We start from the raw sequence: 13,400 nt of genomic DNA on the forward strand, positions 1-13,400 counted from the left end.
AATGTTCGTGAAGTACATCACAGATTATCAAGCACCTTTTAGCATCCCAGCTGGCTAGCATGGCTCTGCTGTGCCCTTAATTTGGGCTCTCCTAAAAAGTCCACACAGGCCAGATATTCAGAACATTCCTTTCTGGTGTCCAGTTTATTAAGTCCTGCACAAAGTCTTTCAGAACACATCTTAAACTTACAAAGTCTTCATCCCTGTTTCAGCTTGGCCCAGTCCCTCCTCCCTGAGGGTCTGTCCTCTCTTTAAAAGTTCTTTTCTTTCACCCGAGCACCAAGCTCTCCTCCCTGGGGATCTGTCTTCCCGCTTTCTTAGCTGCACCTTTTGCCTGGAGTTTGGCCTTCTCCACAGGCCTTTCCTTTGCTGACTCTGGGCCCTTCAGGAACCTTCTTACTCCTGAAATATCTGCGGGCATCTGCTAACAACTTGCAGCTGTCTCCCCTTTTATAAAGCCCAGGTGGGCTTCTCTTAAGCCCACTGGACAGCAGGTAATTAATCTATGTGCACTGGACCCTTCCCCATCTTAGAGGAGTCAGTCACTGTGTGAGAGACATGAATAGTGCAATAGAAACGCCAGTATTGTCATCTATCAGTCTTGCTACAGTTGTCTACCCATTGTCTTTTTCCCTCCACAGCATATCATATCCAAATGTAACAAATAACCTGATACACTGGCAAACTTGTAAGATCTTGTGAGCATGGAGTGAGCTTTGCCCCCACCTCCCATTTCTCACAGAATCACAGACTATCAGGGTTGGAAGGGACCTCAGGAGGTCATCTAGTCCAACCCCCTGCTCAAAGCAGGACCAATCCCCAATTTTTGCCCTGATCCCTAAATGGCCCCCTCAAGGATTGAACTCACAACCCTGGGTTTCATTTCACAAACTTTTCTGGATATTGTTTTAACATTTTTAAACTACAAACATCAAGCTTTTGGATTTTGTAGAAAACTGCTGCTTTCTCCCAAATTTCAGGAGAAAACTTAGTGTAAACAGGGGAGAGGGGGACTTTATAAGGCAAAGGTCTATGCATTTGTTAAATATGTAGAATGATGATATTGATGAGTTAGTACCCAGGTTTTGTTCTCCTTGTTGTCCTATCACAACCTCATTGTATTATGTGTCTTTTTGGAGGATAGCAAATGTCTAATTCAGTTTATTTCTATATCTTGTTTGTTATTGTACCATTGGTTTATAGAAGTTATTGTTTTAGAATAGTAATGAAAAATGTATTGATTAGGAAATTAGTGTAACCTTAAATTTGAACAAAAAATTCCTAAATCTTAAGAGAATAATTTTATTCATGAAGTCATTGATATATTGATACAAGGGTGGAGGCTAATTTTCTTCATTTATGCAGCATGTCAGTTACATTTTTTATTAAAGGAAATATTTTCAGTTGGGCTGGACATTATCGAGCATTACAATATGTTTATTAATTGGCTTGGAAAATATCAACAATGCTTTCTACTCCTGGACAAGGCTTCTCCACTCTCCCTTTAATCCTTTAATCACTTTAGTATAAATGACTTCTGCTCCAGGGATAAAGTGAAACAAGTTGCCTTTCACAGGGGTGATTAGTAGTATGTAGATTTAAAGTATCCTTCAGTTGTTAGCTTCTTTTTATTAGTCGTTTTTCAAGAGATATGAAGTTATAAATATTTAAGCTAGCAGAGATTACAGATGAAATATGATATACAGACTTTCTTTATATAGGATAAGCTGTTAATGGCTTTTTCTTTTACAGCAATCAGCAGGCATTTTTATTAGAGAATGTTCCATGCAACAATGCAAGCTGCAGGAATATACATCGTATGTTTAAAGTCTACTGGGAGCTCTCTGATCTAAATCAAATCAAAGATGCTGTGCTGGCAACGTTCTTTGACATTTATGAAGATGTGAGTTCAACACACTTCACTGCGTTTCTGCTTTTAATTGCCATCTGCCCATTCCTATTTGAGCTTTCATTCTAAAGTACTACTACTTAGTATTTGACTTGAAAATCTAAAAAACTAATGAAAGCTAATGAGTTAAATAAAACAAGTCCTTTAAAGTTGAAGGGTAAGCAATAGAATTTATGAAAGAACTGCCTGATTGATACAGTAAGTGATACAAATACCTTGAATAGATTCATGTTTGTTAACTTTTTGGTGTACATTTTTTACATTTATACTAAAAAGGGAGTTCAGCAGCCCTTTGATATTCTTATCACTAAAGTAAAAAAAAAAGGCTGCTTATTCTATGACTATTTAACCAAAATACCCAGATGTACAACTCTGTTGACTGAAAAATAATTTATGGCTGCATTAAGAGAATTTGGCAATTAATATTAAATCTTAGACCAAGTAAACTCATTACAGCATTGTACCCCCGCTACAACCACCAGAATTACTCTATCCGACCCCTAGTGTCTGTTGTTATAATCCTTCCATGTGCATTTCAAGAAGCACTCCAACCCATATCTAGCAGGGACTCCTTTCTTCCGCTTGACCATTACCTTTGACAAGCTCCAAATCCAGTCACCCAAACCATCATACTAAACTACCCCCTACATAAAACATATGCTACAAAACACATGATCCTCATTTCAATGCCAGGCCTTTCCTAAATTCTATTTCCTGTCTGACTTCTAAACCTTCAGTTATCTCCATGCCCTGATTAACTCTGCATCCCAAAACTAACCACAGGCTGTCTTTTGATATATTCTCCATCTGGCCTCTAAATAGCTGCCCCTTCCATCTTTCCTGGACCACAGACCTTCTTGGAAGTAAGATAGGATTCCAAGGACGATAGGTGATTGTCAGTTTTCGCTGTCCTCTAAGGTTTCTTAAAATACTTTCATTTTGCCTAATATTTTAGATTGAAATAAGTACTTCAAAATATCATTGAGCTTAAAGCTGATAACTACTTAGCACAGCCATATTTTATGTTAAGAATTAATAAAAGTGATATAATTCACATTAAATGTAATGAAGGATTCAATGGCATTGCACAGTACACGGCACTTTGTACATAATGTTGTCTGCTGACTAAAGCAGTGCAAAATTAGATAAGAAAATCCAAAACCTGACACAAATTTAAGTCAAACCTGAAACTTTAGCTCAGTTTGCAAAATTAGTGAGTATTGGCCTGAGCCCAATTTCAGGTAATTAGGCGGCATATTTGATTTTGATTGCAAAGCAGTGAAAATCCAGCTATTTCATATAGAAATTTTGGTATTAAACTCCTAATGTTCAGTGTCACTTGTAATAAAAGATCTGATTTTTTTAAAAGGTGTGTCCCTAATTACTTGGGGAATGTCCTGTTAGGTGCATAACTGGCCATTTGTGCATGAAGTACATGATTTGCATAGTACACATTTTTGTGCTTTGTGAGAACTCATTTTTGAAAATCTAGGTTTCTGATATAAACTTCATAATCTGCCCTAAACAAGGTTATTTATAATTTACCATTATTTGGTGGATAGAGTAGTAAAATGGAGTAAAACCCTTGCCCCCATGTGGCTCCATTAGGTCTCCCCACATCATAGCTCAGTCACAGGAGGAAAAGCTGGGGCTCTATGCCTGATACTCTCCCCAGGGAGTAGGAAGAGTGTAGATCTCTCTCCCACCTCCATGTGCTTGTCAGCAGTGCAATAAGTTTCAGAGCTTTAGTAAGTTATTTCCCCCTTTCCCTGTTCCTAACCCCCCAAGATAAAAATTGTGCGTAGTGAACATGGAAGTAACTAAAATTCCTTACCTGGTTTTCTCCTGGGGTGAGACACCTTACACAGGGTTGAGCCTTAGAGACAGCTGGGTCCTTGAAAACAAAATCTGTTTCAGCCAGAGACATTTGTGTGTAAATTATTGTCTGTAATTGATTTTAAAAAAATAGTGACACTTCCATTGTTACTGTACCTAAAAATAGAGTACTTCAAAACTGACTTGTATGTCTTAAATTCACGATTTCATAGGACACCATTTTTTAAATTAGATTTTTCTTAAAAAGCTATGTTCATAAATAACTCTTGACAAGTTCTGAATAACAAGTTCTGTTTGAAGGGCATCCTCAAGGCAGTTATGTCTGATTCCCAACTGTTATTCTTTGCTGTGTCCAAAACGTAGTCAAAAATGGTTTTTGTATCTTTTTCTTCCTTTCCTTTTTAAGTAACTCATTTGGGGATATTTAGTTACATTAATATATACAATAATGAAACAACAAATTATGCAAGAAAATCATGGAAGGAAACCAAAGCGCATGCTCAGAGGAGTTAACCTTGCTACCTTTGAAAGCCATTCTTTCAAAAGTATCTGGATATCTGCTAATTTGGCTCCACAGCCGTCATTGAGCCAATATACCTTTCAGACAAGATCCGCTGGGGTAAAACTTTGTGATGGTTTTGAGTCATTCTAATCTCCAATTTCACTCCTTAGAGAGCTTCGAGCTGAAGGAGAGATCACCGTCCCTTGTTCAAGTCAAGTGTCAGCTGCTGGTAATTCACCCAGCCAGCCTCTCAACTCAAAAGTAAAATTGTCCTCTGTAGAGCTGACATGATGACATAGTGTGTGGTGCTTATAGACAGAGTAGTTTCATGAGTATCTGATGAGCACCTGTGCTTTGAAAGTTGCATAGGTAGTAAACCAGTTAAATTAATTTCCCACACAAAATTGGGTGTTTTATTTTTTCTTTAATTTTTTGATGTGTCCTTGCAAAGATTAGTTTAACAAAAACATTACTAGAATCAGGTATTCAGGTAGATAGGTTTTCAAGCTAAGCTGATTGTGTCAACTGTAATAAATAAATAAAATCCTTGGTTACATGTTTGTTTATATATAGCAGATATTTAAAAACTCATCATTTGCCAGCTGATACTATAATTATTCCAGGTATTTCAGATATTTTTAAATAGTACCTACTTTATATGCAAATAGTTAAAACACCTCAACTTAAGTTGAGAACAGAGTTTGCTCATAAGCAAACAGAATTTGGAAGAAGAAAAGGAGTACTTGTGGCACCTTAGAGACTAACCAATTTATTTGAGCATGAGCTTTCGTGAGCTACAGCTCACTTCATCGGATGCATACCGTGGAAACTGCAGCAGACTTTATATACACACAGAGATCATAAAACAATACCTCCTCCCACCCCACTGTCCTGCTGGTAATAGCTTATCTAAAGTGATCATCAAGTTGGGCCATTTCCAGCACAAATCCAGGTTTTCTCACCCTCCACCCCCCCACACACAAACTCACTCTCCTGCTGGTAATAGCCCATCCAAAGTGACAACTCTCTACACAATGTGCATGATAATCAAGGTGGACCATTTCCTGCACAAATCCAGGTTCTCTCACCCCCTCACCCCCCTCCAAAAACACACACACAAACTCACTCTCCTGCTGGTAATAGCTCATCCAAAGTGACCACTCCCTACAATTTGGAAGAACGCCTCTTTGCTGTTCTATAACCACTGGGCTCCAGAGGGAGTCATTTTCAGCTATCCAAGGTGCACATGGCTTTGAGGAATGGAGATGTCAAGGGGGAAGGTTGTTCAGAACTGTAAAAGGGGTTTTATGGTCTTATTTTCCCCTCTCCTCTGACTTGGGATAAGAGGTTGGAGAAGGAAACGGATTCCATTTTGTTACATGTAATTATTTAATCTAGATAATTTAGAATCCTAATATGAAATCACAGTTGTTTGGTGTCCTATAAATCTCACTAAGCACATAAATTGAGAAATATTTTCTCTCTTTAAGAGGATTTATGTTTACTGTATTTAGATGTTATTTAGTTTGCTAGTTTATTCTAATCTTTTGATTTCTTCCTCACAGGGAATCTTGGATATCATTGTACTAAGCAAAGGCTATTTCAAAAGTGACTTTGCCATCCACACATTAAAGAATAACTTTGAAGCAGATGCTTATTTTGTTAAAGTTATTGGTAAGTGATCACCATAAAATCATATACAAATGGGACTTCATGAAAGCAGTATGAATACTTTAACTATTATACTAAGTGAGATAATGCTAGAAAAGAAAAGCATAGTTGTATTAGTGTATCAAAAGTAAGTCTTAAAAATGGAGGGGGCTATTGCAGATGAAGAATTCTAAATACTATACAGAACTCTGACAAGTTATTTATCATTGTTTCCTGTTTTTCTATTTTAATTAATTCTATTATCTGCATTTAAAAGAACACTGTCAAGTATTTTAAACACAAATTTTGACTAACCCTATCTTAAAATAATATTTGCAGTACACTCCAAGTCAGACAGTCTTCACAGTGGGGCATTCTCCATGTCCATGGCAGATCATATCTTCACTCTGAGCCTGGGCTTAGGCTTGTCCCTTAGGAGGAACTCTCCAGAATTCTCTTGCTACAAGTGGCACACGCAGCAGACTCCATATTTTCCTTTATAGCAGAATTTTCACAGAACTTTTAAGATTCTTAAATAAATTTTTCTGCTTCTTCATTAGCTTAAAAAGTTTTCTCAGAACTGCTAAACTCAAATTTTTTTTACTTTCTAAGGAGAATTTGAAGGCCAGCATTGCTTCTTTCTTCCTTTTCCCCACTCAACAATTGCAGACAGAGACAGCAGGCTGCAGGAACTCAACTCCCAGCTGGCTTGTGGGCAAGGTCCATACCAGGACAATTGAGCAAGCTGAAGTTAAACTTGACTCCCACCAGTACACGAGCAAGGTCCATGCAGAGACAATTGAGCAGGCTGAGGCAAAATTGGGGCCCCCAGCTGGCCTGTGGGTATGGTCCACACTGAGACAGCTGAAGAGATTGTAGAGAAGCTGGCTCCCAACCATCATACAGGTGAAGTCTGTGCTGAGACAGTTGAGCAGGCATTTGGAAGCTTCCCACACTGACACCAGGCCAAAATCGATGACTCGTGAAACCCAAAAACAAGAGAAGCTTTTGGTTTTGGGTGGGTTTCCAGAGAAACTTGGATATGTCATCCTCAGCCCTGAGAGTATTGACTGCAGTTCTTATTGTGGAAGTCTGTTCTCCACTGGGAATCCATTGTGAGTTGATGCACAAAAACCCACCTATGTAAAATCTACTTGAAACTAGATTTCCCTAGCAGCTTGTCTAGAACTGATGATTCACCTGATTCTGATTTGCTGTATATTCCAAACTTCCAAAAACACATCTGGAGAGCAACTAAGAGTCCACCTAAAGAAGCTGGAATTGCAGGTTAAACACTGATATCTTAGAAATATTTTGTTGGTAAGCTCTTTGGGAAGCAGACACACATAGCAGTTTGCTAAGGCTGTAAACGCAGGAATATGGCACTTCCTCCTTCTAGCTTGTGTCTTGTTTGAAGCTGCTGCTTTTCCAGGGTCCAGCATAGAGATTACACATGAGGAGCGGGGGGCATTGTTGCCTTTCTTAAGCGTTGGAAAACCAAGCTGGGATTCTCTGGAAAACCATCCAACATCAAAAGCTTCTTTTGTTGTGGGGTTTCCCAAATCTGGGCAGGTTTTCCCTTCCATTCCATGTGGGGTGCTTCACACTGTGCCCTCATCTGATATTGAGCTACCTCATTAAAATGGGTATGCTACATGAGAAAGAGACACTCAAAAGCAGAGGCTTCGTCCAATTATCTCAGAAGTGTCTTCATATGCTTTTCCCCCAGCAGCTCCTAAAAGTGGTAAAGATTGTGAAGGAACAGTGATTATAATCCCCTTCTCATTAACCTTCAAATCTCAGTGCTGAGACCTGATTCAGATGCAACTGGAACACACACACTTTTGATCTCCCAGTAGCCCATGGTTCATATTTGTGTGAGGCAATTAACATCTGATTCTCCTAACCATCAGCAATCCAGTTTTCAAGTCACTTAGCTGCATGCAAACAGCAGAACAGAAAAAAATAAATGAAAGGGGTTATTTAGTGAATTAAGTTATTATAATTGCTCTTCCACAACACTTTACATTCAAGGATACTAAAATGTTTTATAAACTTTACTAAACCCCTGTGTGAGGGAGGCAAGTACTATTTCTGTTATTTTTTAAACAGATGGTAAAATGATGCACAGAGGTTAAGTAACTTGTCACCTAGTCAGAACTCTTGACTAGTAGTCTTATACTGACTACTAGACCATACTACTTTCCCCATTACAAAAATTAGCTAGTTAGACTCCATAAGCAAGATAAGGAAAATTCTGTCTAAACTGTGAATTTTCATTTTTGGCCCCTCTGTCGGACAGTCTTCACAGTGGAGCATTCTCTATCTCCATGACAGATAGAGGCCAGTCAGATGTCGTGGTGCTTAGGACCACCACTCAGCAAGAAGCCTCCAGAATGATAGCTTCTAAAGATGAGAAAAAAAAGTAAAAAGCTCTATTCAATTAGAACCATACATAGCAAAGCCTTCAAATGAAATGCAGTGTTCCCTTTCAACTACTTAACAAGTAAGCAATAGTCATAAAAAAACAAAACAATTCTGGATATATTGTGATCATCTGAGGAGAGGTGAGACTGTCTGACATGAAGGATCCTAGAATGTGAATTCACAAGAAAGAGAATTTTCCCCCTCTCAGTCCCCTCCATGTTAGACAGCCTTCACAGTGTGAAATAGAAAGTAATAAGTCATCTCTAGGGAAGGAGGGAGGAGGATTCCATTTAGCTATGTAGAATTCAAAAGGGTTACATGAGCAACCTGTTCCATAACACCCTTCTATCAAACACTGCATCAGCAGGGATGAAGATGTCAACTCTACAGTATTAGAGGAAGTGTAAGTGTAAGACTTTATAAGAGCCTTATAGACCTTCTCATAAGATGTGTGATCTCTCCACCCACAAAATCACTCATGTTCTAACAGAGTGCATAGTAATGAGAGGAGTTGTACCTGAGGCTTTAAGTGCCTCTACTATATACATCTTTATTCATTATTAGGTGGTGTTCACATCCAATTTATGTGTTTCTACTCCCTTACAATGCTTGAGTTCAACCAGAAGAGCAACAGTACTACTTTCTATTTTATGAGAGATTGTGGTAACCTTGGGGATGGAGGCCTGGATAGTTTGCAAAACTAGAACGTGTAACTGGGGTTTCATTGAGAGCATGCCACACCTCAAAACTCCCTTGGATCAGTAGGTGGAGAGTAGGCAAGATACTTTCAGGGAGAAGAGGAAGAGATATCAATCATGAAACTGAAAGTTGTTTTTTATTAGAACTTGTAGAACACAGATCAAGACCATGACACAAAAATATTTCCACAGAGCTGACAAGAGTGGTAGTCCTCAAGGATCTGTTATCTGACAGCAGTGAAAGATACTCATGGGTTTCTTACAGTGTGATGTTCTGCAGTGGTTGACTTCTCTTTCCAGCCTTGAGCCCCCTAGTCAGGCCATCTTGTAAAAACACTAGGATGTCCTTTGCTACAGCTGACTTTGCCCTGATGTGTCCCCCTTGTAACACCAACATCTAAGCCTTAAGTAATACAGAGACATTTGTGAATGTCCTCTGACATCCTAGGAAGGTGCTTATCATTTTCCAGAAGATAGCACTGTCAGTAGCCCATGGCTCATATTTGTGTGAGGCAATTATCATCATCATTAACATAGCATTGTTTTAGAGCAGGGGTCTCCAAACTTTGAGACAAGGGTGATATTAGATTTTTGAAGGGGCTTCGCGGGCCGAAGCAATTGTGAAAGAAATTAAATATATGCAAAATTGTTTAAAAAACAACACTACTCTACTCGTGTCAGTGTTGCACTAAATCAGGTATAAAAGTTAATCAATGCAGGTACTGTGAAATCACACACAATGTTTGTCAATACATTAAAAATCATTTCACATTTTTTTTATTTTATTTCTCAAAACTCACATTTGTATCATACAAATACACATATTCAAAAATAAAGACATATTATTTTAGAATTAATGAGAAGTATGGTACTGATGTTTTTCTGACAAAATTGCATTTAGCTGTGGTTCAAAGTTAGTGTTCCCTGTCCTCAAAATTGATTGTAAATGTTCATCAGTCTGCCTGCTTTTTGCTGATGGATATCTATGCCTGCCTGTTTGCTTCTCCTGCTTGGCTGCAGCAACGATTCTCCCCTAAGTTGGCTCCCCTTTTGGGGGGACACTGGCTCCCAGAGGCACTCAACCCTCCACACAGCTTAGCTGTGTTGCCGCCCCGCGTGAGCTGCTGCCGGTGGTCACTTACCCTGCCTGCACGGAGCGCCTGCTCAGCTGTTCACCGCTTCTCCCCTGTTGGTTGGAGGGCCGGACAAATGGAAGCCCCAGGCTGGATCCGGCCCCTGGGCCGTAGTTTGGAGACCCCTGTTTTAGAGTAATACATCAATACCATTTGCTGCTTCTGAGCACACATACTATGTGAACAGTACCAATGTACATTTCTTCAGTAAAGTAGAACGTACACTCAGGATCTTCATACATGAAGATGAGGAAGTTGATCTCAGTCTCTTAAGAACAGAATTCATGGTTCTTGCAGAAGGTTACTTACAGGGTAACATTAAAAAAAAATTGAGATCTGAAATCACTACCAGAGTATATGTGGACTGAAAGTTTACAAATATAGTAAACATATTTTAAAACAAATTATTTGAAAATATTCTTCTCTTATATGCAAAAACATAAATTAGAGTTCTTTGTTTCCCCTAGTACAGTTAATTTCCTTAACATCTAAAACAGTGTGAAGAGTAGCATAAATCCCTGTACTTGGATCTTGGATAGTTTAACAGGTAATGACGTATTTCAGAGACTGTAGAGTAATCCAAATATAATTTGATCAAGATGGCATACGTTCTTGGTGTTGGTCCTAAGAAATCGTTTTCTTTTGTGTCCATTTTTAAAACAAATTTGGAATGTTAGTCTGTAGTATAACAGAGAAAGGCCTTTCAATTTTTTTTTTTTTTTTTTTGTGAGGGAAGTATTTGGCAATAGTGTAATTATGTGAGGTGGTAGGTGAGGACAGTGCCATCAGTATGCAGATGACATATAACTTTTTATTACTGTCATTCAGCTTGAATATGTCTTTTCTAGTGCCTGGCAATGGCTAGGGCTGGGAAGAGGGTTAGCTGGTTAATCACAGTTTAGAGAAGGATATGGTTATGTTTGTCGGCTAAGGGAAAAAACAAGAAGAAATGGTAGCGATGCTTGATTTGAGGGAGGGTACTGGAGGCTCTTGTATCCACACCGAGTGACATAGCTACGCCAAGCTAACCCTCAGGTCAACGGAAGAAGCTACTGTCACTCAGGGAATTGGTTTTTCTACAGCAACAGAAAAACCTCTTCCGTTGCTGTAGGCTACATGGATGGTATGCGATTATACCACTATAACTATGTCACTACACTCCCTATAATGTGGATATGGCCTTAATTGTGTTTCCACCTGTATCTTTGGGCTTCCCCATCCATTGTCATGTGGGCTCCTCTCAGCTCTCTTTCTCTCCAAAAGAACTGAAAGTACAACCCCTATAACTTCTGCTTTTAGTTGATGACACCCAGTTAGAGGTGTACTTGGAGCTTATCTTTGATCTGTTTTCATACTATAGCACTAACTTAATTTACATCAGTGCACCTAGTTAAACTAATTTGTTGTGCAGTGTTTAACTTTGTAAGAGAGTAGTTCATTCAGTGTAGTATATAATTGTTTTTACACAACCATTTTACTTCCCCCAGATTCCAGCTATGCAAAAATGTAAATTAAATAGTGCTTTTAAGGATGTACTGGGAAGTAGAAATTGTAAATTAATGATATACACCCTGTAAAAAGCATATTTTTCATTTCCCTTGTTTTTCTTTTAAAGTGGTATTTCTTACATCTTAAATTGAAGACCTACTGATTACTTGAAAAAGAGCAATTTTGTAGAATCAGAATTTCTCTGAAAGATCACAGATTTGTCACCAGGTTATTAGAGTATCGTTATTTAATCAGTGTTTTACATGGTTGAACCAGTTTTAAGTCTTGGCACAAGGATGAAGTATGCTCAGGAACAGATGTTGGTATTAAGGAGCAAAGAAAATAAAAAGTGAATGAGATATTAATTTGCAATCTGCTGATGAAAGCCTTGACTTCTTTTTCATAGTCAGCAAGCTATTTCCTCAATCATGTGTCTCCCCAAGCTGTTACTGAGAGAGATGTAATATTGACTTTACATCACTGTTTAAAGGGGCAACTTAAAAATCACACTTCTGTTCAAGTAACACCAAATGCTACTATAAATTAAAGAAATTAGGATGGAAAATACCTTTTTTATTAAGTTTATTTATTGTGCACACCTTGATAACACTTTCTATTGTCAGTTTAACTGTTTTGCCTGAGTGTTCAGTCAGTTCCTCGTTTGTGTAGGTCTTTCACTCAGCAACAGGGAAGAAAGAAATACCTTAAAGGAAAACATTACTGTAAAACCACAAAAATTGGCAGGATGTCAGAAGCAGGTTTATTATCAAACTCCTATTAACTTGAGTTTTTTAACTGAGTTCATTTCAAACTTAGAAAAAAGGTTTAAAATTACTGAAAGTAATCTGACGACACCGTTTGGCACTAATGTGAGGCAAGGGCCGGTCATTTTGAACACCACATTTCAAAAACTAACAGTTTATCTTAAAATGAGGTGGGGGAAAGGAAATGCAAAGTTAAGGCAGAAACTCTAGTCTACAGTGTTGTGCTTAAAGATTGTAGTGCCCATGGTAATTTTGTTTAAATTTGGACAATATTTAAAAGAAAGCGGAGACGGGATACAAGACTAACTTAGAATCTAAGGTCCAAGAGATAAATATATTTTACTGCTCTGAATATACATTCACAGTAGTAAATATTTTATATTAGGGATAAATAGTACTGTGGAAATATAAGGGGAAGATAGCAGAAAAAAATCTGTATTGAGCACTACATTAGTTAAGTTTAATGGAATGGTAACTTTTTAAAATACCACAGGTGCTCTGTGCTTTACTTCTGTGTTAGAGACTTTACACTGGGAGTTCCAGTTTGGGAAGGATCTCCCAGCACACAAACTGAAGAAGACAGTCATAAGGCTGCGTTCCAAGGACCCTTTCACAAGCCCTGGTGAAGGGAGCATCCTGGTTGTGGGGCTCGGAACAGGAAAGGCAGTCAGGGACTAAGCCTCACCATATGCAGCACTGCTGCAATTTAGGCCACCTAAGGGCTGATTAAAGTACTCTGGGGACCACAAAGTGTTATACCAATAAAATAAAAGCCAGCAGGATCTTATTAAAGGGAATAAGGCAAAATGCCACATTTATTGTGTATACAGAAAGAATCATAGTAAGCAGTTAGTTATAGCTATAACATTCCATTCAGTTTCATATTCACACATTCATTCATACCCACACACACACAGGTTCTGCAAGGTTGTTATCATAGTTACCAGCCTTAGAGTTGCTCATGCCAAGCCACTGGCCAGGTGGTCTGGACAT

General features: G+C 38.5%; 1 protein-coding gene across 3 annotated transcripts in view; it reads left to right on the forward strand.

Annotated features, from left to right (window-relative positions):
- The window catches only part of ITFG1 (integrin alpha FG-GAP repeat containing 1), a 219,357-nt gene that overhangs the window by 140,151 nt on the left and 65,806 nt on the right, over positions 1-13,400 (forward strand). For all 3 annotated transcript variants that reach the window (XM_048816944.2, XM_048816941.2, XM_075118373.1), the window contains 2 exons: positions 1,753-1,903; positions 5,813-5,921. In XM_048816944.2, coding sequence (XP_048672901.1) covers positions 1,753-1,903; positions 5,813-5,921 — 260 coding nt within the window. The remainder of the gene's footprint in view (positions 1-1,752; positions 1,904-5,812; positions 5,922-13,400) is intronic.

This window comes from Caretta caretta, chromosome 12, assembly GCF_965140235.1.
Source record: "Caretta caretta isolate rCarCar2 chromosome 12, rCarCar1.hap1, whole genome shotgun sequence".
In the NCBI taxonomy this organism is placed as follows: Eukaryota; Metazoa; Chordata; order Testudines; family Cheloniidae; genus Caretta; species Caretta caretta.